The 25,249-nt window shown below is 44.1% G+C and overlaps 1 protein-coding gene across 1 annotated transcript in view; it reads right to left on the bottom strand.

Moving 5' to 3' along the window:
* LOC117345727 (BPI fold-containing family C protein-like) overlaps nucleotides 1-25,249 on the bottom strand; it is an 85,589-nt gene that overhangs the window by 11,036 nt on the left and 49,304 nt on the right. The window contains exons 11-14 of the mRNA XM_033914804.1: nucleotides 24,378-24,536; nucleotides 18,504-18,586; nucleotides 11,511-11,556; nucleotides 2,732-2,795 (exon numbers count right to left, since the gene is read on the bottom strand). Coding sequence (XP_033770695.1) covers nucleotides 2,732-2,795; nucleotides 11,511-11,556; nucleotides 18,504-18,586; nucleotides 24,378-24,536 — 352 coding nt within the window. The remainder of the gene's footprint in view (nucleotides 1-2,731; nucleotides 2,796-11,510; nucleotides 11,557-18,503; nucleotides 18,587-24,377; nucleotides 24,537-25,249) is intronic.

The raw sequence follows: 25,249 nt of genomic DNA, 5'->3' as shown, positions 1-25,249 counted from the left end.
CAATTCTGTGACATATTGTGGATGATTTAAAACATGAAACTTCAATAGCAAGCATTGTGTAACTAGTGATAGGTCGATTGAAGGAGGCAGATATGCAGAAAAAAAAGAACAAACAAACCAATGAAAAGGTGGTTACTGGAAACCACAGTATGTCTACGTGGTCTCAAAAGGACAACCAATTAACCACTTATCTTGAAAGGCCAAAATCTTGCAGTCAATTGCACACCTTCCCGACAGGGGACCATCTGTTTCGCCACAAAAACGAGGGCTACCTCAGGGGCAAAGCATTTCTCAATCTTCTTATTCGCATTTCACCACCTCAAAATAGCAGGGTACGTACTTGTCTTTGTGCATATATTTTAGTGTTCTATGTGGATGTATGTGGAAGTCATAACGTAGACTCCAAACAGTGCGTCATATTTTTTGGGTTTTTTTTTCCATTTTATAAATCATAAGAACATAAGAAACGCCCTCACCGGATCAGACCGAGGTCCATCTAGTCCGGTGATCCGCACACGCGGCGGCCCATTTAGGTACTCCTTTCTGGAGACCCGGATTTACCGTATCCCTCAATATGATGTGCAAGAAGGTGTGCATCCAACTTGCGCTTGAATCCCAGTACAGTAGTCTCCTCCACAACCTCCTCCGGGAGTGCATTCCAAGCACCCACAACGCGCTGTGTGAAACAGAATTTTCTGACATTTGTCCTGAACCTGCTGCCACTCAGTTTCAGTCTATGACCTCTAGTCCGTGTCACATCTGAGAATGTTAGTAATGCTGCTTCTTGGTCTATTTTATCAAATCCTTTTAATATTTTAAAAGTCTCTATCAAATCCCCTCTCAGTCTTCTCTTCTCGAGGGTAAACAGTCCCAGTTTCCTGAGTCGATCTTTGTAGCTCAAATGTTCCATTCCTTTGATAAGTTTCGTGGCTCGCCTCTGCCCTTTCTCCAGCAGAGTTATATCCTTTTTAAGGTATGGAGACCAGTGTTGGACACAGTATTCTAAGTGTGGTCTGACCATTGTTCTATAAAGTGGCATTATGACATCTTCCGATCTACTCGTAATCCCCTTCTTAATTATGCCCAACTTCCTGTTTGCTTTCTTCGCCGCCGCCGCCACACATTGAGCCGATGGCTTTAGGGTACTGTCAATCAGTACCCCCCAAATCCCTTTTCTGTTCGCATTTTGATAACATCACCCCTAACATCTTATACTCATGTTCCTTGTTTTTCTTTCCTAGATGCATCACCTTGCATTTGTTTATGTTAAAGTTCATCTGCCACTTTATCGCCCACGTTTCCAGCTGGATCAGATCTTTCTGGAGGTCCTCGCAGTCCCTTAGAGAGCCAACCGCCCGACATAGTTTTGTATCATCTGCAAACTTTATTATATTGCATGTTGTTTCCTCTTCCAGGTCGTTTATAAAAATATTGAACAAGATAGGCCCAAGAACCGAGCCCTGGGGCACGCCGCTAGTCACTTTCTCCCAGTCCGAGAATTTCCCATTTATGCTAACCCTTTGCCTTCTGTTTTCAAGCCATTTGCCGATCCATCTGTGTACTTCTCCTCCTATTCCATGGCTTAGTAGTTTCTTCATAAGCCTTGCATGAGGGACTTTGTCAAATGCTTTCTGAAAGTCCAAGTAAATTATATCCACTGGTTCTCCACTATCCATTTGTTTGTTCACTTTCTCAAAGAATTGTAGTAAATTTGTCAAACATGATTTCCCTTTCCTGAAGCCGTGTTGACTAGCCCTTATTAGATTGTGGTCCTCCAAGTGTTGTACAATGTTCTCTTTAATTAGTGTTTCAATTATCTTCCCTGGAACCGATGTGAGGCTCACAGGTCGGTAGTTTCCTGGATCCCCTCTTGATCCTTTTTTTTGAAAATTGGGATGACATTTGCTATCCTCCAGTCTTCTGGTATTTGCCCAGTTCTAATTGACATGTTAGCTACGGTTTGGAATAGTTCGCCTATTTCCTCCTTAAGTTCCTTTAATACTCTCGGGTGAATTCCATCCGGTCCACATTTAATGGCTGCCAATTAGGTAGTGAGACTGTAGGTATAACATTTTTCCATTTTGGAAATAGACTTCAATCCTATCTCCCCCCTCAGCCGTCTCTTTTCCAAGCTTAAGGGCCCTAACCGTTTTAGTCTTTCCTCGTACGAGAGGAGTTCCATCCCCTTCACCGTCTTGGTCGCTCTTCTTTGAACTTTTTCTAGTGCCGCTGTATCTTTTTTGAGATAAGGCGACCAGAACTGAACGCAATACTCCAGGTGAGGTCGCAGAGGCATTATAACATTCTTAGTCTTGTTAACCATCCTTTTTCTAATAGGTACCTCGGTTAGATGCCGCTAGGTATATTGAAGGGCATCTAGCGATGCCTAACTGAATTAAATTTAATTGGTTTAGTAATTTGCCACACCATTAAAATCAATAAAAAAAAAACAACTACCAATCCAGGTTATTTGTGGAATATTGTCCGGTGCCCTGCCAATGCCTAACACCACCTGTCTGAACAGTAGGCCTGGGCATGACTCTATAAATTAGGCCCAGCAGTTGATTGACAACTGCGCAGAGCAGCGTCTACAAGTTAGGCGCCGTTTATAGGATCAGGCCCTGGATGCTGTGGAGATAACACTGACGGTATCCTTCATTATCCCTCTTCCATTTCCTGTCCCCCCCCCATGTCATATTGCATCATACTGCTGATTATTTTTGTTACTTACTTCCAAAATATGATATTAAATTTCCTTGACAGATGCGTTTCACAGCGTTCAGTAAGTTGTCAATCTGTAACAAAAATAGAACAGCATTAAAAATCATCCTACACATTCCATAACTAACCAACAACTCATGTTCACTTCATAAGAATGACCACTGTGGCTGTGAAAATTGGCTCTCTGAGTTTTTCTCATCAGCCAATGGCTATCTTGAATCAAGTTTGTCTTCAAAAAGGCCAATGAACTAAACCAGGGATGCACAAGTTTAGTCTTGATGATTGTAAACATGTCCGGTTTTCAGAATATACCTAATATGTCCCCTCTGAAATTCTTAGCAAAAGTATATTTTGTAATTTCGCTTTCTTAAAGTCTCTGTACTTCCATCTGCCTATCTGCATATTGTAAATTGTTTATTGTTTATTCAGTTTTTTGATTAAACGCTTTTTCGATACTACAAAGCGTTGTACAAGGTATAAAATAACATTTAAACAAAAATATAACAATTAAAACATACTTTTCTATGAAAACTGCAAGACTGACAACAATACATACTAGGTAATTATGGACCAACAGGCCGTGGACACAAATAGGAAAGGGGGGGGGGAAATACAATTGATGTAGAAAATGTGAGGAACATATAAGGTAAACACAAAAGGGACTGGGAAAATAAATGTAAAAAAAGAACAAGTATAGATTAATCTCTAAAATACAATAGTTCAGTTAAAAGCATCTTTAAAAAGAAAGCACTTTAAGTTGCTTTTAAAAATTTTTAAGTTTTTTTCCATTTTTAGGTATAAAGGAAGAGCATTCCAGATCATAGGGGCTGTCACAGAAAAAGTGGAGGTGCGACGTGTGCCAATAATTTTTAAAGAAGGAATGTTAAGATTGTATTGAGATATAGATCTTAAAGATCTCAGAGGGTCGTATGGAATCAAAACTCTGTCTATGAATGCTGGTGTATTGGTCTGCATAGTTTTGAATGTCAGAAGGGCGATTTTATATGTTACCCTGTGTGGGACAGGCAACCAGTGGGCATTTTGAAGCAAAGGGGTAACATGATCATATTTATTTGCGCCCGAGATTATCTTAATGGCCGTGTTTTGAATAAGCTGCAAGCGTTTTAAGTCTTTGTGATAGATTCCTTTTAATAGTGAGTTACAGTAGTCCATTTTTGATATTACAAGTGCATGGATCAGAACGTTCAGGGAACTAATATCAAGAAGAGGGGCCAATGATCGAATCATTCTTAATTTATAAAAACAATTTTTAACCAATGCACTTATTTGTGGTCGAAATGTTAGCTTATTGTCTATAAGGACTCCTAAAATTTTAGTAGTTGTGATTGGTGGAAGTGGGATGTTTTCGATGATGACTGGAGAAATTAATTGTGCTCCCTCTCTTGAATGTATACCGCCTAGAAGTCGCAAGATTGTGACGGTATAGAAGAATAAAGTTATTATTATTATTATTATTATTATTAATGAATATGCATAAGATAGCTCTGCATGCTTACCACCTCCTCTGTATGCAAATCAGTGTAATGAGGGCTATCCCTAATGAATATGCATGAGATGCGTACTACGTCCTGTGTACAAATGTCTAATAAGGGTTATTCCTAATGAACATACATGAGATAGTTATGCATGTCTACCACTCCTCTGAATTCAAATCAAAAGCTATCCCTAATGAATATGCATGAGACACTTCTCCATGCATATCACCTTCTGTTTACAAGAGAGCTATCCCTAATGAATATTTATGAGATATCTTTGCATGCAGATGTCTAATGAGGAATATCTAATGAATATGCATGAGATAGCTGCATGCATATCATCTCCTCTGTATGCAAATCAGTAATAAGGGCTTTCCCTAATGAATATGCATGAGATATTTGTATGCATACTATCTTCTATATACAAATCAGTCTAATGAGTGTTATTCCTAATCAATATGTATGTGATAGCTTTGTTTGCATATCATATCCTTTGTATGCAAATCTATCTCATCCATATTCATTAGAGATATCCTGCCAACATGATCTTTCGCCACCCAACTGCTGAGATTCAGTAGCACTAAAACAGAGAGTTCCCTTTAGTATTCCCTCTGATCAGCCCCCAAAAGTAGACTGTCAGGGGCGGTGTTGGGGAGGAGCCAGGACTTATATAGCGAAATTCAGCCAAGGCTCACTTAGGCTAGTCCATCTCAAAAGCTGTCCCACTTAACTTATATGGGCCCAAGCTAAGGGTTACCATTTTTCAGGCCGTAAAAATCCGGACACTTGTCCCTGTCCCATTCCGTCCCAGCTCCTCCCAGTTCAGGCTCTAGCCCCACCCCCCACAAACCTCCTTTTTTCTTCCTCGACAAGCTCCAGCCGCATCTTCAGGGCCTGGAGCATGCATGGATATGTGTTACATAAGAACATAAGAACATAAGCAGTGCCTCTGCCGGGTCAGACCAGAGGTCCATCCCGCCCGGCAGTCCGCCCCCGCGGCGGCCCAACAGGTCATGTCCTGCCTTAGACACCAGAAGGGGCCCCCTTGCCCCCTGGGTTTCTCATCGAAGTCCTATCTTCCCATCAAAGTCCTAACCCTCCAGCCTTGCACCTGAGCTGTGCAACACCCCAGCACCTCCCTCAGTACCCCACGATCCCCTTTTCCCTCAGGAATCCGTCCAATCCCTGTTTGAATCCCTGTACTGTACTTTGCCGGATCACTTCCTCCGGGAGCACATTCCATGTGTCCACGACCCTTTGGGTGAAGAAAAACTTCCTTGCATTTGACTATCCCCCTTCAGTTTCTCTGAGTGCCCCCTCGTACCTGTCGTCCCTTTTAGTCTGAAGAACCTGTCCCTGTCCACCCTCTCTATGCCCCTAAGTATTTTAAAGGTCTCTATCATATCCCCCCTGAGCCTCCTCTTTTCCAGAGAGAAGAGCCCCAGTTTATCCAGCCTCTCGGCATATGGGCAGTTTTCCAGCCCTCTTACCAGTTTCGTTGCCCTCCTTTGGACTCTCTCAAGAACTGCCATGTCCTTCTTGAGGTGCGGCGACCAATATTGAACGCAGTATTCCAGATGTGGGCGCACCATCGCTCGATACAGCGGCATGATGACTTCCCGCGTCCTGGTTGTTATGCCCCTCTTGATGATGCCCAGCATCCTGTTGGCTTTCTTCGAGGCTGCTGCACACTGTGCGGATGGTTTCATGGATGGATCCACTAGCACACCCAAGTCTCTCTCAAGTCTGGTGTCTTCCAGCAATCTCTCCCCCATTTTATACTCGAACAACGGGTTCTTTTTCCCTATGTGCATGACCTTGCATTTATCTACGTTAAAGCGCATTTGCCATTTGTTTGCCCAGTCCTCCAGCTTATCGAGGTCCCTTTGCAGTTCCTCACACTCCTCCCTGGTCCTAACTCTGGCGCAGAGTTTGGTATCGTCTGCAAATTTTATAACCTCACACTTTGCCTCCGTTTCCAAGTCATTGATAAATATGTTGAAGAGTAGCGGCCCCAGCACCGATCCCTGCGGCACACCGCTCGTGACTCCCCGCCAGTCAGAATATTGGCCCTTTACTCCGACCCTCTGTAGTCTACCTGATAACCAGTGCTTCATCCATCTGTGTACATCCCCGCCCACCCCGTTACATCATCCACGCATGCTCAGATACCCTCCAGATGTGGCCGGAGCTCATCAGGGATTTCCATAAAGACGACATGTCCGGGTTTTCCCTACCCAAGCTGAATATGTGACTGGGTCCTGCATAAAGAAGTGCCCCTAACCCTCTGATCTCCCCTCCTGCCCTCTCCAATGAGGTCTGTAGGCCTCCCAAACCCAGATGTGATGTAGAGCTGATACTAAAAGGCTGCCACAAGAGGTTATGGCAGCCATTTTGAGGAAGCTGCCAGTAGAGGCAGGAGCAAGGGATTCACTCCTGTCTTTAGTGTACTGCTGGTCCACCAGGGAAATTAGTAGGCCCCGGGGGTATCCTATCCTGATGGAGGGATGCTGACCTGGAAGGGGGGGAGGGGAGAAAGATTGTGAGGGGCTTCTACATAGGACATGTCCAGGGGTCTGGATGTTTTTCAAAAACTCAGCACTTTGGGTTTTAAAAAGCCTCCTCAAATCACGTCGGGCAGTCAGTGGGGGGTGGAGCTAGGGCGGGATTGGAGGTGGGATTAGAGCAAGGATGGGTGGAACTGGATGGGCCTAGGGTGGTGGGTCTAGAGGTCTGGATTTTCCAATTGGAAAATCTGGCAACCCTAGTTCTATGGCACATCGGGGGGAGGTCAGGGGGACCTACAGAACTCATCAGTGGGAGGGGGGATGGGAGAGGATATCAGAGAGATAGGGGCTTTTTAGTGGTCATCCAGGCACAATATTTAGCCAGGGCCTACGCATTTGTCTTATGCAGCCCAAGTTGAATATTGGCTGGACTTGCATAAGCTCCAGTTGACCAGCCCACAAAATGTTAGCCCCCGTTATTCAGCAGCCCCAGATGTGGCTCAGCACTGAAAATAGGGAGCTAATCTAGCCATTGGTTATCAGTGCTTTCATAACAAAGCTGACTGAATATAGGAGGAGCGTGTTTAATGAGCTGCTTTGTACAATGTTGCACTGTTGAAGATGTTCACTAGCACATGAAAACCGCTTGTGAAAACTAACATGTATAAAATAGTTATTTGTGAATCAAATGGATACTTTTACTAGGGTGCATAAGAAGAACATAAGAATAGCCATGGTCCATCAAGTCCAGTAGCCCGTTCTCACGGTGGCCAATCCAGGTCCCTAGTAACTGGCCAAAACCCAAAGAGTAGCAATATTCCATTTAGAATGCTAAAGAATAGCAAGGTTCTGAAACCCCAAAGAGTAACAAAAGATTCCGGAACCCCAAAGAGTAGCAACATTCCTGAATCCCAAAGAGTAACAAAAGATTCCGGAACCCCAAAGAGTAGCAACATTCCTGAATCCCAAAGAGTAACAAAAGATTCCGGAACCCCAAAGAGTAGCAACATTCCTGAATCCCAAAGAGCAACAAAAGATTCCGGAACCCCAAAGAGTAGCAACATTCCTGAATCCCAAAGAGTAACAAAAGATTCCAGAACCCCAAAGAGTAGCAACATTCCTGAATTCCAAAGAGTAACAAAAGATTCCGGAACCCCAAAGAGTAGCAACATTCCTGAATCCCAAAGAGTAACAAAAGATTCCGGAACCCCAAAGAGTAGCAAAAGATTCCGGAACCCCAAAGAGTAGCAACATTCCTGAATCCCAAAGAGTATCAAAAGATTCCGGAACCCTAAAGAGTAGCAAAATTCCTGAATCCCAAAGAGTAGCAAAAGATTCCAGAACCCCAAAGAGTAACAAAAGATTCCGGAACCCCAAAGAATAGCAAAAGATTCCAGACCTGCAAAAAGTAGCAACATTCCACGCTACCAATTCAGGGCAAGTAGTGGCTTCCCCCGTGTCTTTCTCAATAACAGACTATGGACTTTTTCTCCAGGAACTTGTCCAAACCTTTCTTAAAACCAGCTACGCTGTCCAATCTTACCACAACCTCTGGAAACGCGTACCAGAGCTTAACTATTCTCTGAGTGAAAACCAATTTCCTCCTATTGGTTTTAAAAGTATTTTCCTGTAACTTCATCGAGTGTCCCCTAGTCTTTGTAATTTTTGACGGAGTGAAAAATCGATCCACTTGTACCCGTTCTACTCCACTCAGGATTTTGTAGACTTCAATCCTATCTCCCCCTCAGCCGTCTCTTTTCCAAGCTGAAGAGCCCTAACCGTTTTAGTCTTTCCTCATACGAGAGGAGTTCCATCCCCTTTACCATCTAACAAATTAGTGTGCATTAAGAGGGCATTCTAGAAACAGCGTCTAAGTTAATTAACAAACTCTGTTTAAAATAGCAAAAAACAGCACCATTTTGTTAGGTGCCATCGACTCGTGTTCAAGCCCTAGTGACTTGATGATATCAAGTTTTTGTGGCAGAACACAGAAGTAGATTGCCGGGTCTTTCTTCTGCGCAGTGCAAATTTGATGTTGTCGCCGTTCTGACGTCAATCCTTCACCTCCAACACTGCCCATCTGCTACTACCCAGATACCGTGGCGTAGCAAGGGTGAGTGGCACCACTCCCCCACCCTCTTCTCCACCCCCCGCACCTTCCCGACCCCCTGTCACACATGCGCTCCCCCTTTCCGTTCCCCCGTACCTCTTTAATTTTCCCAGTGCGAGCAGCATTATGAACGTTCTGCCCGCGACATGTCGGCTTTCTCTCCGACGTCATTTCCTAGGTGCGGGACCCGGAAGTGATGTCAGACAGAGCCACCACCAAGGCGGGCAGCAAGTTCATGATACTGCTCATGCCGTGAAAATTAAAGAGGCCTGGGGGAAGGGAGGGGGAGGAGTGGGAAGGGGGGCAGAGCAAATGAGGGGTGCTGGTGACCTGTGTTCCCGCTAAGCTGCGCTGGCGTGCGCTGGCGCACAAAATATTACATCGCAGCGCACACACGTGCTTGCAGGCAGGCGAGCTGGCAGTCCATGTAACGCGTCGCAAAGGTAAGGGGAGGCTGGGGGAGGAATCGGACGTCGGGGTGGGGGTGCGAGCAGGGAGGGGGGCGATCGGAAGAGGCGTACGGCAGATGGCAGGGCGGCGAGAGGAGAGTCGGGTGGGGGGGGGAGTAACACCGGAAGAGAGCAGCAAATCCGGGCAAGGCAAGACTTGAAAAATTGAAAAGGGAAATGAGGGGAAAAAGGGAAAGGGATTGCAGAGGAGAGGTGTGGGAGAGGGAAGGAGAAGAGAGAGATGCCAGACCAATGGGGGTGAAAGGAGAGATGGAAGGGGGAGGCATACAGTTTCTGGAAGGGGCATAGAAGGAGAGAAGATGCCATATAGGGGAAGAGAGACGGCAGACAATGGATGGAAGGAAGAGAGTTACAAGAAGATGAGGAAAGCAGAAACCACAGAAGACAAAGGTAGAAAAAAATTTCTATTTATTTATTGCTTTAGGAGACATGTGTCACTGTTTCTGTGAAGCATTGTATGCAGAGTCCAGCTTTTTGCTAGTTCAATTTAACCTTTGTCTATGTATTTTTATTTTATCCCCCCTTTTACAAAACTGTGAAGCGTTTTTTAGCACCAGCCGTGGTGGTAGCAGCTCTGATGCTCAGAATTCTATGAGCATCAGAGCTGTTACCTCCGTAGCTAAAATCCACACTACAGTTTTGTAAAAGAGGGAGGGGTTAGTTTGTGATTACATATTCCATACTAGGCGAAGGTGTGTTCTGTGTGTTCGAAAGACATAGTTTTCTGTTAGGATTGACGGTGTAGGATTGATCTGTGCTGGTCTGGCTTGTTTAGTTTTACAATGGGTGTATTGATGTACTGCTCACTGCAATATGTAAGATGCTGCCTTTTCCTAGGTACTCATGTGTGACGTGTGGCTTGTTACTAAAAATCATGTTTTTCGTACAGATGGGGGGGGGTGCCAAAAAATGATGGGCCCCGGGTGTTACATATGCTAGGTAAGCCACTGCATTATGTAAAGATACCAGAAAGCTGGCGAAGCAAAAACTTTAAGTAAATTGTTATTCTTCTAAGTTTTGAGTATTTAACCCTCCCACAATCTCACGGGCACTCGTTTCAAGTTTATTGAGATTTTGATTTAAACGCAATATCAAATATTTTCAATGTGTATAACAAAAATAAATTTTGGGAAATAAATAAAACCATTTGAACAATAAACATACAAACATATCCATAGATGATTAAAAATACATCAGGAGTACAAGGATAAACTACATTTGTTTAAAAATGCGTCCTCTGCGCCTGCTCATAAATTTGTGGAATATGTAACTTGTCGCTCATGCATATTTTTTTTTGCACACACCTCATCAATCCTTAGAAGGAACATTGCTGGTGACCCCAGCAAGATGGCACCTAGGGCAGAACGCTCCCCTGCCCCCTGCCCCCCTTACCACCTTCACTGGGGAGCAGTGCCAGATGTGTGTGTGTGTAGCAGGGTGACTGGGAGGGGCGGAAAAAAAGGCTTAGCCTCAGGGCAGGATTAACCAATAGGCCAAGTAGGCACGTGCCTAGGGCCCGAAATGGTCAGGGGGCCCGATGAAGGAGGGCATCAACATTGTTTTTTCCAAACGGCGATGGGCCCCTCCAGCATCGACCGGCAACGCGGGCCTCCCCCCCCCAATCAGCAACACGGGCCCCACCCCAGTCGGCTACGCGGCCCCCCCCATCGACGGAAAGTAAGACAAGCAAGCAACGCGGGTAAGAAAGGCAACGGGGACTGGAATTGTGCAAGCGGTACTGCTTGCCCAAAGCTTCCCTCTGACGCAGTTTCCTGTTTCCGCCTGGGCGCATGGTAGGGTGTGGCAGGGCTGGGGTGCCCAGTGTACTTGGGTGCCTAGGGGCCCTCGACCAATTAATCCTGCCCTGCTTAGCCTGTAGACCAGAAGAAGTCAGAGGTTGGGTACTTTAGCACCCTATATGGCCAGCACCCTGGGTCACAGCCTCCTCTGGTCCAATGCCTAAACCAGCCTTGCTTATCTTGAAATCTTATTTTGCTTTCTTTTGATTCTGTTTATTCCCTTTAATATAGTCTAGCACTGCAATCGCATTACTGCATGCAATGGGATGAAAACAGGGACTTCCTGGTCCCTTACCACGTGAAACCCTATGGTTTTTGAAGCAGCGGTGTTTATTGAATTATTAAATTTGTTGTCTTCCACATTTATTTCGTTTTATTTATTTATTTCTTTTCTACTCTCTACTTACCTTTTTCTGATCCCCCTGGCACGACGAGCAATAACAAGTCACGCTTCTAGAACATAAAAACAAAATTAGATTATGCACTACCACTATTTTCAGTTTCAGAGGAAAAACGTATCAATTCTGTACCTGAGGACGAATCAGAGGAGCACCTATATTTCTCTTCATTTTCATGATTTGCATTAACCTCTGGGCACCTAAAGTTAGGATTTTATCACTGACAGCCTGTTCAGTATCAGAGAACATTACGTATTGCCATGCTGGGACAGACAAGTATCCTATTTCCAACAGTGGCCAACCCAGGTCCCAAGTACCTAGCTAGAAGCCCAAAGAGTAGCAACATTCCAGAGCTGAGATTGTGATGTCATAATGCCTCATTCCACCAATGCCTAAGAGCCAACCTCAGCAGTGATGTCACAATGGCTTGATTGTCCTATACTTTGCTCACATAAGAACATGAGAATTTCTGTACTGGGACAGACCGAAGGTCCATCAAGCACAGTATCCTATTTCCAACAGTGGCCAACCCAGGTCCCAAGTACCTAGCTAGAAGCCCAAAGAGTAGCAACATTCCAGAGCTGAGATTGTGATGTCATAATGCCTCATTCCACCAATGCCTAAGAGCCAACCTCAGCAGTGATGTCACAATGGCTTGATTGTCCTATACTTTGCTCACATAAGAACATGAGAATTTCTGTACTGGGACAGACCGAAGGTCCATCAAGCACAGTATCCTATTTCCAACAGTGGCCAACCCAGGTCCCAAGCACCTAGCTAGAAGCCCAAAGAGTAGTAACATTCCAGAGCTGAGATTGTGATGTCATAATGCCTCATTCCACCAATGCCTAAGAGCCAACCTCAGCAGTGATGTCACAATGGCTTGATTGTCCTATACTTTGCTCACATAAGAACATGAGAATTTCTGTACTGGGACAGACCGAAGGTCCATCAAGCACAGAATCCTATTTCCAACAGTGGCCAACCCAGGTCCTAAGTACCTAGCTAGAAGCCCAAAGAGTAGCAACATTCCAGAGCTGAGATTGTGATGTCATAATGCCTCATTCCACCAATGCCTAAGAGCCAACCTCAGCAGTGATGTCACAATGGCTTGATTGTCCTATACTTTGCTCACATAAGAACATAAGAATTTCTGTACTGGGACAGACCGAAGGTCCATCAAGCACAATATCCTATTTCCAACAGTGGCCAACCCAGGTCCCAAGTACCTAGCTAGAAGCCCAAAGAGTAGCAACATTCCAGAGCTGAGATTGTGATGTCATAATGCCTCATTCCACCAATGCCTAAGAGCCAACCTCAGCAGTGATGTCACAATGGCTTGATTGTCCTATACTTTGCTCACATAAGAACATGAGAATTTCTGTACTGGGACAGACCGAAGGTCCATCAAACCCAGTATCCTGTTTCCAACAGTGGCCAACCCAGGTCCCAAGTACCTAGTTAGAAGCCCAAAGAGTATCAACATTCCAGAACCGAGATTTTGATATCATAATGCCTCATTCCACTAATGTCTAAGAGGCAACCTCATCAGTGATATCAGAATAGCTTGATTATACTATACCGAGACAGACTGAAGGTCCATCAGGCCAGCATCCTGTTTCCAACAGTGGTTGACCCAGGTCCCAAGAACAATGAGTGGTAAGGGATCAGAAATTGTTTAGGCAAACTTGATGGAAGGTTCAGGTCTTTATTGCCATCATTTACTAAGGGGTTCATTTTCAAAAAAGAAAAATGTCCAAAAAGTGGCCTGAAGTGATAGACGATTTTCTCGCTAAAACCCTTCCAGTTCGCAATTTTCGAAACCTACTTTCCAGATGGATTTCTATGCTGTTTGCAGTGCATCTAACTCTCACGGGGGCATGTTAGAGGTATAGTCTGGGCTAGGACTAAGGAGGGCTTCTGGTTTGGGCATTTTTCTGCAATAATGTCCAAATCACCGTTTAGACATTTAGAGCTAGAACTGTTTTAACAACATATACAGTGTTCCCCTGCGCATTCGCGGTTCACGAATCACGGGCTCGCTCATTCACGGTCTGCTCTGACTAGCTCTTCCTGTAGTAAAGTCAGGCAGGTCAAAGCAGCTCCTGATGGGTGTAGCCCGACTTTACTACAGGAAGAGGCGGTCAGAGCAGACCGTGAGTGATTTTCTTCACCCCGCCGGCACTCCAGCTGCCCTCTCCTGCCTCCCTTGCCTTTTGACAGCCGAAAAACCGCATTTGCCGTTTTTTCAAAATTCACAGGGGTTCCTAAAATGGAACCCCGGCGAATTTCAGGGGAGTACTGTAAATGTCATAAGGTACTAAAACAGACCAGATGACCACTGGAGTGTTGTAAGCATGAGCTCCCACATCCCTCAGTGGCCAATGACCCCCCCCCCCCTCTCTAACCCTCCAAAGATGTGAATGTAACAGTACATACCTGCCTGTTATAGCCAGTCCTATTAGAGCAGCATGCAGGTTCCTGGAATAGCCTAGTGGACGGTCAATGGCGTAGTGAGAGGGGGGGAGGTGATCCCTCTTGGTGGGGGCGCCAGCACACGTCCTCCCCTCCGCCCCTTCCTTCCTACCAACCCCACTTCCGGGCGCTGCTTCCCTTCCCCATACTGTTTTGGACCTGATGCACGTGCTTGCCCTGTGGACCGGCAGGAAATTTCTGTGGACCGGTGGTTGAAGAACACTGGTCTAATGTAATGTATAAGAGGTTCATCTTTTTTTTGTCCGAATCTATTCTAATACTACATACAGAAGTTTCTCTTGCTATGTGTGGCCATTCTATTAAGAATGCTGCCTCCCTCCCCCCTCCTATATCCCAATGGCTTGTTTAATGTGATTTTCTTTTGGATGCATTTCTTTCTTTCTCAAAAATGGTTCAAAAAGATCAATGCATTGAGGACGGGCACGTCTGAGAAACGGCCATTTTCAAAACCAAAAAAAAAAAAGACAGACCTTTTTTTTTTCCGTTTGGAAAAAATGGTCTTGTGCGTGTTCCACAAAGCGTGTCCCCCCCCCTCCCCCGCTTTTACGAACGCGTAGCGCAGGGTTATAGCTGCTCCGAGGCTCATAGGAATTCCATGAGCAGTCACCGCCGCTGCCGGCGCTAAAACCCGCGCTACAACTTGGAATTTGATGTCATATTGAAAATGCCCCTCCATGTTACTCTACCCCTCCTTTACACAGCCACACTAGTGTTTTTAGCGCTGGTCATGGCTGTAACAGCTCGGACGCTCATAAGAATTCTATGAGCGTCAGAGCTGTTCCCGTGGTGGCCAGTGCTAAACACGCTAGCGCGGCTTTGTAAAGGAGAGGGTAATGTAATGTAATGTAATTTATTTCTTATATACCGCTACATCCGTTAAGTTCTAAGCGGTTTACAGAAAATATACATTAAAATTATAAGAAAGAAAGGTACTTAAAAATTCCCTTACTGTCCCGAAGGCTCACAATCTAACTAAAGTACCTAGAGAGTAATAAAGAAGTGAAAAGTAGAGATAGAGGAAAAATAAACAAATAAACATTCTAACAAGACTGTATTGAACTAAGTACTTTGGAAGGTAGAAGAGAGGAGAGAAAGGAATAGATGCAGAAGGAGGAACCGTTGAACAAAAGAATTCTGGAGAATTTTAAATGATAGAAATAGAACAAAACATAAACAAGTGGCAAAACAATGAATAAGATTAAAAATAATTCATAAACTGGAAAAAAAAAAAATAAAACATTATCTTCAATCCACCGTTTCAGCTTCGGTGATGAAGTGGAGCAAGTAAGTTTTGGAGGAACGATGACGTTCCCAGAGAAAGGACTTCTTCAGGGAAGAGGCTTGGTTGATAGTCCCAAGATGCCCACGTCTCCTCCTCTGCGATGATCTCCTCCATGCAATCCTCCCCACTTCACACTGCCCGTGCTCCAGCTCGAGACTAGGAGGGGAGCTCAAGGCAAACATTTGCTATGAGCGATCTGCACAGGGCAGGAGCGTGGTAAGATCGCTCCTGCCTGAAAACCCACTAGGCCACCAGGTAAGGTTCACGGGGCTGTAAGAGGGCTTAAAAATAGCCCGGAGAAGCGGGGGTTAGGGGCGGAACCAAATATTATTTGTGGTTTTTTAATATTCGCGGCCCGGCTCTGCCCCTACCCCCCGCGAATACAGAGGGGGAAGTGTACGCAAGCATTTTTCCCTGTCTGTCCCGGCAGGCTCACACTCTATCTAATGTACCTGGGGCAATGGGGGGATTAAGTGACTTGCCCAGGGTCACAAGGAGCAGCATGGGTTTGAACCCACAACCCCAGGTGCTGAGGCTGGAGCTTTAACCACTGCACCACTCTAGAAATCAAAATGTAGTAAAAGTGAGCCAAGTATAGGACAATCAAGCCATTGTGACATCACTGCTGAGGTTGACTCTTAGGCATTGGTGGAAAGAGGCATTATGACATCACAATACCAGCTCTGCTTATCAGAGGCTGAAACTTTTCACACTATTTATTTATTCAATTTTCTATACCATTCTCTTAGGGGAGCTCAGAATGGTTTTACATGAATTTATTCAGGTTCTCAAGCATTTTTCCCTGTCTGTCCTGGTGGGCTCACAATCTATCCAATGTACCTGGGGCTATGGGAGGACTAAGTGACTTGCTCGGGTCACAAGGAACAGCGTGGGTTTGAACCCACAACCTCAGGGTGCTGAGGCTGTCATTTTAACCACTGTGCCACCCTAGAAATAAAAGTGTAGCAAAAAAGAGCCAAGTATAGGACAATCAAAGCATTGTGACATCACTGATGAGGTTGGCTTTTATTGGTGGAATGAGGCATTATGATGTCACAATCTCAGCTCTGGGGGGAGCCCAGAGTCCCGGTGGGCTTACAATCTATCTAATGTACCTGGGACAATGGGGGGGATTAAGTGACTTGCCCAGGGTCACAAGGAGCAGCGTGGGTTATGCAGTTTCCAAGCTCTTCAGATACAGATACAAAAAATATTTGCATCCAGTAAGTAAACTATGGAATACATCTGCCTAGGTTTTAGAAGTAATATAAATGAATAAATCTTAAATATGTACATTGTTATAGAAATGGCCTTTTTAAGATTCAGTGGATTAGGTTTACGATTCTGCTAGTGTCTCTTTGTATGATTGTAGTGGGGTTTAATGATGACTAATTACAAAAGAACACAATTGTCCATCAAGCATAACGTGACCATTTATTTTTTTCATCAAAATGGGACATCTATTAATTTTCAATCCCGCCCCCAATCCTGCCCCAATTTCTTCCGTTCATTTTTCATGAATACATAATATCTTATTAATTCATAATGGTAATCATAAAATTTTAAAAAACCCCACAAAGCACACTATACACAGAGAAAATGTTAATTATCATTTATATTTGGGGGGTTTTCAAAGATGTTAAGGCAGATGAGTTTAAAATATGCAATGTCACCTCAGTAACTATAGAAAAATAGACAAATATAGTGCACAATATAGACAGCAGATATAAATTCTCAAAACTGACACATTTTGATCACTAAATTGAAAATAAAATCATTTTTCCTTCCTTCCTTCCCATCCCCTTTGGGTCCAGGTTTCTTTCTCTTTTCCCTCTGTTATCCTCCCCAGATCCAGTGTCAGTTCTTCTTTGTACCTTTGTTCCAGGTCTCCCTCTCTGTCCCGTCTCTGTTATGATCTTGCATCTCTCTGCTCTTCCTCAGGGTCTCTCCCCCTCTGTCTACACCTCGCATAGTCCTGCATCTGTCTCCTGTCTTTCCCTTTTGGTCCAGGCCTTTCTCTCTCTAGTCTTTCTTCTGCTTACAACCTCCCCCCCGCCTCTTTCTGTTCTTCCTTCCTTCCTCCCTCCTTCCTATGTCCCCTTCTCTGCTTTCCAGCCTTTGAACCCACCCCCTCCCTCCCACGCCAGAGCCAGCCTGCCTGCCTATCTGCCTCCCTCCCTCCAGCACCGAAGCCTGGCCTACCACTGACTCAACACCCCCCCTCCCGACTGGCCCCCGCTGCTACTTCCAGCCCGCCACTGCTGCAACTGAATAAAAGGAAGGTCCAGGCTCCGGCCCCCAAACCTTCTTCCCGACGTCAATTCTGACATTGGAGAGGAAGTTCTGGGCCAGCCAATCGTTGCCTGGCTGGCCCAGAATTTCCTCTCCGACGTCAGAATTGATGTCGGGAAGAAGGTTTGTGGGCTGGCGCCTGGATCTTCTTTTTCTTCAGTTGCAGCGGGCGGTGGACCAGGGGGAGGGAGGTTTGAATCAGCGGTAGGCCAGGCTTCAGCGCTGGAGGGAGGGATGCAGACAGACAGGCTGGCTTTGGCATGGCAGGAAGGGAGGAAGGGAAGCGATCGCCTGTCCCATTTAAAACGGGACCTACGGTCACATTTATCAAGCCCAGTAGCCCGTTCTCATGGTGGCCAATCCAGGTCACTAGTACCTGGCAAAAACCCAAAGCGTAGCAACATTCCATGCTACTGATCCAGGCCAAGTAGTGGCTTTCCCCCATGTCTTTCTCTAAACCCGTTCTTAAAACCAGCTACGCTATCCGCTCTTACCACAACCTCTGGCAATGCGTTCCAGAGCTTAACTATTCTCTGAATGAAAAAAAACATTTCCTCCTATTGGTTTTAAAAATATTTCCCTGTAACGACATCGAGTGTCCCCCTAGTCCTTGTAATTTTTGATGGAGTGAAAAATCAATTCACTTCTACCCATTCTACTCCACTCGAGATTTTGTAGACGTTGATCATATCTCCCCGTCTCTTTTCCAAGCTGAAGGGCCCTAACCTCTCTAGACTTTCCTCATATGAGAGGAGTTCCATCCTCTTTATCATCCATGTGCTATATATTGAACCAAGATGACTCAAAATGATTAAAATTGGTGTTTAACCCTTCCCTTGCCAAGCAGGTATATTGCTATAAGTACTTTTTAACACTGGTTTGCGAGTACTCTTTTGCCTTTAAACTTAGTGAATTCTGAAATCTGGCGTTACCTGTTCGATGATACAGAACCGGTTAAGATCACATTGGAGTTATTTTGTGAAATACACAACTTGGTAAAACTGACATTGGCTTCCTGCATGAAATAAAAATAAGAAAACTCATCTTAGTAAGGCCATCCTTAAATAGCAAACATCCTGGTTCTGAGCATGCCACAGTTTTAGCCAGAAATTTGTTCTAGTAAGAATCCTTATACAACTGACACACAAGGGTGAGTTATGAGGGCAGAGAGAGAACCTGGCCAGCCTGGTTTAAATTTTGAAAAACTCCAGTGGATTTGTCCAAGATTTGAGAGAATCCACCAACCTACAATACCCAGAATATATCTGGCAAATTCTGTGGGTCTTACAAATAAAAAAGAGCCTGAGAGCTGGTCTCGATGGGTAACTATAATGAGGGGCTGGATGGATCGGGTTGGTCGTCCATGGAGAAGCAGCTTATAGGTGATGGGAAGGGGTGGGGAGGGGTGGAGGAGGAGCAGGGCATGTTGGGAGGAGGTTGAACTATACATGCCTCCGAGGTTCAGGGGCTTTCCTGTCCATCAGAGGCAGCTTTCCCGCCCACCCTACCTTTTTGCACAGGGGGTACTTGGGGCTGTCGCAGGGGCGGTGATCCCGAGCTACAAGCTTTGGCTCATCAGAAGATGAGCGGTTATGTGGTAGTGTGATCAGCTGAGGGGTGACGTCACAGGTCATGTGACCCGGCATGGGGGGGCATGGAGGTACATCCAGGGATGAGCTGTTAGGGGGAAGTGAGCTCAGGGGAGCTAATGGGCTTTTAGGCACGTATCACGGAAAAGGGGCATGGAGGTCCATGCCACCCCCTAGACCAGGGGTGTCCAATGTCGATCCTCGAGGGCCACAATCCAGTCGGGTTTTCAGGATTTCCCCAATGAATATGCATTGAAAGCAGTGCATACACATAGATCTCATGCATATTTATTGGGGAAATCCTGAAAACCCGACTGGATTGCGGCCCTCGAGGACCGACATTGGACACCCCTGCCCTAGACTCTTGCTTCATGGCGGGGTCAGGTGGAATTTAATTTTGATTTGTCAAATTGCAATGTTTTTGTAGCTCGGGAGGTGACACAATTGTTAATTGCTTATTTACTTCTTGTCCCAATAAACAAAGCTGCGGTCTGGTTATGACCATCAATAAAGAGTCTGTGGTTTATTTATGGTTGTCATTATTGTGGAGGTTATATGGGATCTGATAAACAGGAAAGCATGGAGATTTGGTGTACAAGAAGGTAAGGGGGGATGGGTGAGGTGGGGCGACAACTGGGCCATTCCAGATCCATATGTTAATGGTCTCTCTTTTCTCTATTTGATGAAACCTGGATTTAGCAAGGGTTCATCAAACTGGTTTCTGAAAGTATTTTAAGGAATTTCACATTTCCACACATATCAACTTTTCCATGATTTCTTTTTGTGCAGAATCCCGTTCTTCCTCTCCCTCCTCCACGGAAAACTGAATGAAATATCAGGATTGGCATTAGCCCCAGTGGATTCTCCTGTCAAAGCGGGAGAACCCAGTCCCACTAATGGCCACGTGATGCATTTTATTTCCAATACACAGACGCATATTTCACGTCCTCGCATATCAGAAGCTCAAACACATTCTGCTGTCTTTTCAATGTAATGTAATGTAATGTAATTTATTTCTTATATACCGCTCCATCCGTTAGGTTCTAAGCGGTTTACAGAAAATATACATTAAGATTAGAAATAAGAAAGGTACTTGAAAAATTCCCTTTCTGTCCCGAAGACTCACAATCTAACTAAAGTACCTGGAGGGTAATAGAGAAGTGAAAAGTAGAGTTAGAGGAAAAATAAAGATAAAATAAACATTTTAACAAGACAGCATTGATCTAAATACTTTGGAAGGTAGAAGAGAGGAGAGAAAGGAATAGAAGCAGAAGGGGGAGCCGTTGAACAGTAGAATTCTTCAGCATCCACTATCTCCTCCTCTCCCTATTGGCTAAGGCTCTTAACATTTGCATATCTTCTTCCCATTGGCTAAGGCTCTTTGCCTGCATTGTGATGTCATAGAGCTTTATGGTTATAGAAACCTAGAAACATGATGGCAGATGAAGGCCAAATGGTCCATGTAATGTAATGTAATGTAATTTATTTCTTATATACCGCTACATCCGTTAGGTTCTAAGCGGTTTACAGAAAATATACATTAAGATTAGAAATAAGAAAGGTACTTGAAAAATTCCCTTACTGTCCCGAAGGCTCACAATCTTCAAAAGTATATGAGGGGCCCTTTTGCTAGGGTGTACGAATCCCTAACATGGCTTAGCATGTCAAAAAAAGACTTACTGCAGGACACGCTAAAGCATGTTCCCCTTTTATGCGCAGTAACTGCATGGTATTTCGTTTTTGCCATTCATTTTTGAGAGAGCATGGCTAAGGTTAGCATATTTTCCAAACGGAAAATCTGGACCACTAGACCTGCCCCCAGGCACCACTCAGTTCCACCCATCCCCACCCCATTACGCCCCAGTCTTGCCCCCAATCCCGCCCTTGCTCCCCCCCCCCCCCACTGCCTGCTCTCATCGGGCAGGAGGGCATGCGCGGATACCTTCCTGCCCGACGGAGATTTGTTGCAAGCTTTTCAAAACACGGACAAAGTGCCGGGTTTTGAAAAATCATCTGGACCCCCGGACATGTCCTCAAAAGGGGGATCCACAACTCAAGGGTTGCTTATGGTTCCTTCTTTGAAAATTATTGGAACCAGACGTCATGATATATACTCAGTAATGGCCCCTCTTACCTGGAACGCCCTGCCTTTATACATAAGAGAAATTAAAGACCTCAATATATTTAAAACTAATTTAAAAACTTTTCTCTTTAAAGATTCTTTTAATCTTTAAACAGTGCATTTCAACAATTTTATCCCAATCCTTATGTTTTCTCCCTATTTGGCTTTTCTTTTCTCCTCATCTGAATAATAGTAATTTTGTAACTTTTTCCCTTTCTTTTCCCTTCCCTTATGTATCTGAGTCTGTCTGTTTTATCAGTCTGTTTTTTTTATCCCCTTTTAAAGCTGTATAACGTATATTTTATTGTTACTCGCTTAGTATGTAATAAGCGATTTATCAAATTAGAATAAAATTGAAACGTGAAATCCGGATGTTATGGTAACCCTAGGCATGGTATGGAAGGGAAATGGATGTGAAAGCGTTACATAGACATCCCTCCTAAATAGGAGGCAATAAGAGCCCGATTCTATAAACGTCATCTAAATCGGTGGGTTTCTATGGAAACAGAATCTAGCACATGTCATTCAAAGTTAGGTACAGTTCATAGAATCGTGCCCAGCGGTGTCTAAATCAATTATGGTGCCAATATTTTGGGCTACGGCAGCGTCTCTCAAACTGTGTGCCACGATACCAGGTTCCAGAATTTGGCTCTATTTAAAAAATTTCCTTCATAAATATACACTAGAACAGATGACATGTACATTGCGGTACACAAGTGTCTGCAAATGTTATAAGTATCTGTGTACGTAAGGATGCAATCGCCCAGCCAAGCATCATTCTTTGGTGTGATTGGACCTTGAAAACTAACAGCAAGTCATTTTAGTTTGGTTTCTTTGGATGCAGCAAGAAAGCAATCAAGGCTTTGTTACCATTTGGATCTTCTTATCTATGCGAACTTGGATTTTCAGCTCTGACAGAACGACTAAAGATGGTGGATGATGAAATGTGTTTTTGCTTGTCGACTGTCGGCCGATGTTTTGAGTTAATTTGCAGTCCAAAAACAAGCTCATCCATCGCATTGATTAGCAATTCTATTTTTTCTACTATAGTTTCACCATTTTTACAATTACTAAACTAAACTAAACTAAGCCTTAGGTTTATATACCGCATCTTCTCCACTGAAGTGGAGCTCGACACGGTTTACAGAGTTTAAAAAAAAAATATGGGAAGAGAGAAGAGAAAGAGTTTACAAAGCATAAAAAGAGGGGATGTAATCAGGAGAAGAGATGATTATATGCTAGAGAAAAGCCAGGTTTTCAGTTGTTTTCGGAATAGTTGGAGGGAGTCCAGGTTCCGCAGCGGGACAGTGAGGTCGTTCCAGAGGCCGGTGATTTTGGAGAGGAGGGATCTACCCAGTTTACCTGCGTGGAGGATGCCGTGTAGAGAGGGGAAGGATAGTTTATGTCTGTGGGCAGATCTGGTGGTAGTTGGTGTCGGGGCTTAAAGAACTTTAAATAAATAACTCTTTAAAATTTAATTTTTTGTTGGTCTTGCAATTTTATAATTCCAATTACAATGTGCCGCGAAAAACATTTGCTCCGTTTAGTGAACCAGAGCTATAAAAGTTTGAGAGGCATAGAGCTAGAGTTTTCATGGCCTGAAATGACAGTGCTTAACTCATTCCACGCTCAATCTACTCCCCTAACCATGCCTACTTTTTGGGTAGGCATTGGGTAGGGATGCCTACTGAGTTAGGATCCTACCCGAAAATTATTATTAGTTTTTCTTAATTTATCAAGGCCCTCTTTTACTAAGGTGCACTAACCGATTATCACGCGCTAATCGAATTGGCGTGCGCTAAAACGCTAATGCGTGCATGTCAGTCTATGGGCGCGTTGGCGTGTAGGGCATGCTAATTCGATTAGCGCGTGATAATCAGCGCACCTTAGTAAAAGAGGGGGCAAATTTCTACACCGACTTACGGCTCTTTTTGCAAATTGCTGAAAACTTGCTTCTTTGAAAATGGGGGCTCATTGATTGCCCCCTTAATAAAGGAACTGTTGGCTGATTTAGACATCTCACTTGCCTTTCAATTTAAGGCAAGGACTCTCATAAGAACATAAGAAGTTGCCTCCACTGAGTCAGACCAGAGGTTCATCTCGCCCAGCGGTCCGCTCCCGCGGCGGCCCATCAGGTCCGCGTCCTGTGAAGTGGTTTCTGACCACTTCTATAACCTACCTCAAGTTCTATCTGTACCCCTCTATCCCCTTTTCCTCCAGGAACCTATCCAAACCCTCCTTGAACCCCTGTACAGATTTCTCTTTCGTTGTTTTGTTTCTTTGAAAATTGGGCCTTGCTCAAAACTTCATGCTTTATGATGTTAATTCCTTTTTTTTTTTTTTGTCCTTATTCACTCTTTGTAAGCTTTCTATAATTTTTTTTTTTTTTATTAAGTTTAATACTTTTACAATATCATACAGATATCAGGGAAAAAAAGGGTTACCATACAAATTTTCATTTCAAGAAATACAAAAAACAAACAAACAATCCTTTACAAGCCCACTAAAAGGGGAGACATATTGCTTATTTTCAAGTAAATTTTAAAGGAAAACAAAGAAATGGTTGAGTTCCAATGAACTCAAATCATTCCCAACTAAATTTAGGACATTTTAACATTCCTACCCTAATCCCTCATCAATTAATAAAAGAAAAAAAGAAGAATTCTCACTTCTGTTCACGAGCTACCAAAAATTGTTGCAATTGAATGGGGTCCCAAAAGACAAATTCAGTATCTTGTATCTTAACCAAACATTTACAAGGAAACTTCAAGAAAAATGATAATTTTGGGTAAACTGTTTTGAATCCATTTGGAGATGTAGCGGAATATGAGACACCATTAGCATTGTTTTAAGCAGGTTTGCTTTGGGTTTTGCTGATTTCAACTTGCTTTCTCTGTCATATTTTGATATCTAAGATAACGAGCCTCGTGAGAGAACCAACCAAGGGACAGAAAGGCAAGGGAGATTTCTTAAACAACCAACGTGGAAATGTCCCATGTTTCCATAATAAAGGTTATACATTGGTCGTTGAAGACATCTCCCTTGCCTATCTTTCCCATATTTTGATACGTGTCATAATGCGCCATGATACTTACAACGCTGATGTTGACTACAGAATGAACAATCTCATTGGGTGTGGTGGTCAGCAACTTAATCATACCAAGAAACGTCACAGTCATGCCATTTGGATTCATGATGAAGTTTGGACAGTCATTGACTGTTAATCTGCCTCTTGGTTTAGTGAAATTTGCATCCTGTGGATCAGCGAAGACAGAAACATGCGGGTGAAGCTTTTAGTATTCTATAAAGGAAAACAGGCACACAGAAACATGATGGTAGATAAAGGCCAAATGGCCCTTCCAGTCTGCCCATCCGCAGTAACCCTTATCTCCTCCTCTCCCTATTGGCTAAAACTCTTAACATTTGCATCTCCTCTCCCTATTGGCTAAGGCTCTTTACACCTGCTTTGTGATGTCATACAACTTTATGGTTATAGAAACATGATAGTAGATAAAGGCCAAATGGCCCTTCCAGTCTGCCCATCCGCAGTAACCCTTATCTCCTCCTCTCCCTATTGGCTAAAACTCTTAACATTTGCATCTCCTCTCCCTATTGGCTAAGGCTCTTTACACCTGCTTTGTGATGTCATACAACTTTATGGTTATAGAAACATGATGGTAGATAAAGGCCAAATGGCCCTTCCAGTCTGCCCATCCACAGTAACCCTTATCTCCTCCTCTCCCTATTGGCAAAAACTCTTAACATTTGCATCTCCTCTCCCTATTGGCTAAGGCTCTTTACACCTGCTTTGTGATGTCATACAACTTTATGGTTATAGAAACATGATGGTAGATAAAGGCCAAATGGCCCTTCCAGTCTGCCCATCCGCAGTAACCCTTATCTCCTCCTCTCCCTATTGGCTAAAACTCTTAACATTTGCATCTCCTCTCCCTATTGGCTAAGGCTC

The sequence above is a fragment of the Geotrypetes seraphini genome, chromosome 11, assembly GCF_902459505.1.
Source record: "Geotrypetes seraphini chromosome 11, aGeoSer1.1, whole genome shotgun sequence".
Classification (NCBI taxonomy): Eukaryota; Metazoa; Chordata; class Amphibia; order Gymnophiona; family Dermophiidae; genus Geotrypetes; species Geotrypetes seraphini.
Note: the sequence above shows the minus strand (reverse complement) of the source record. Positions and strands in the feature narration are given on the sequence as shown.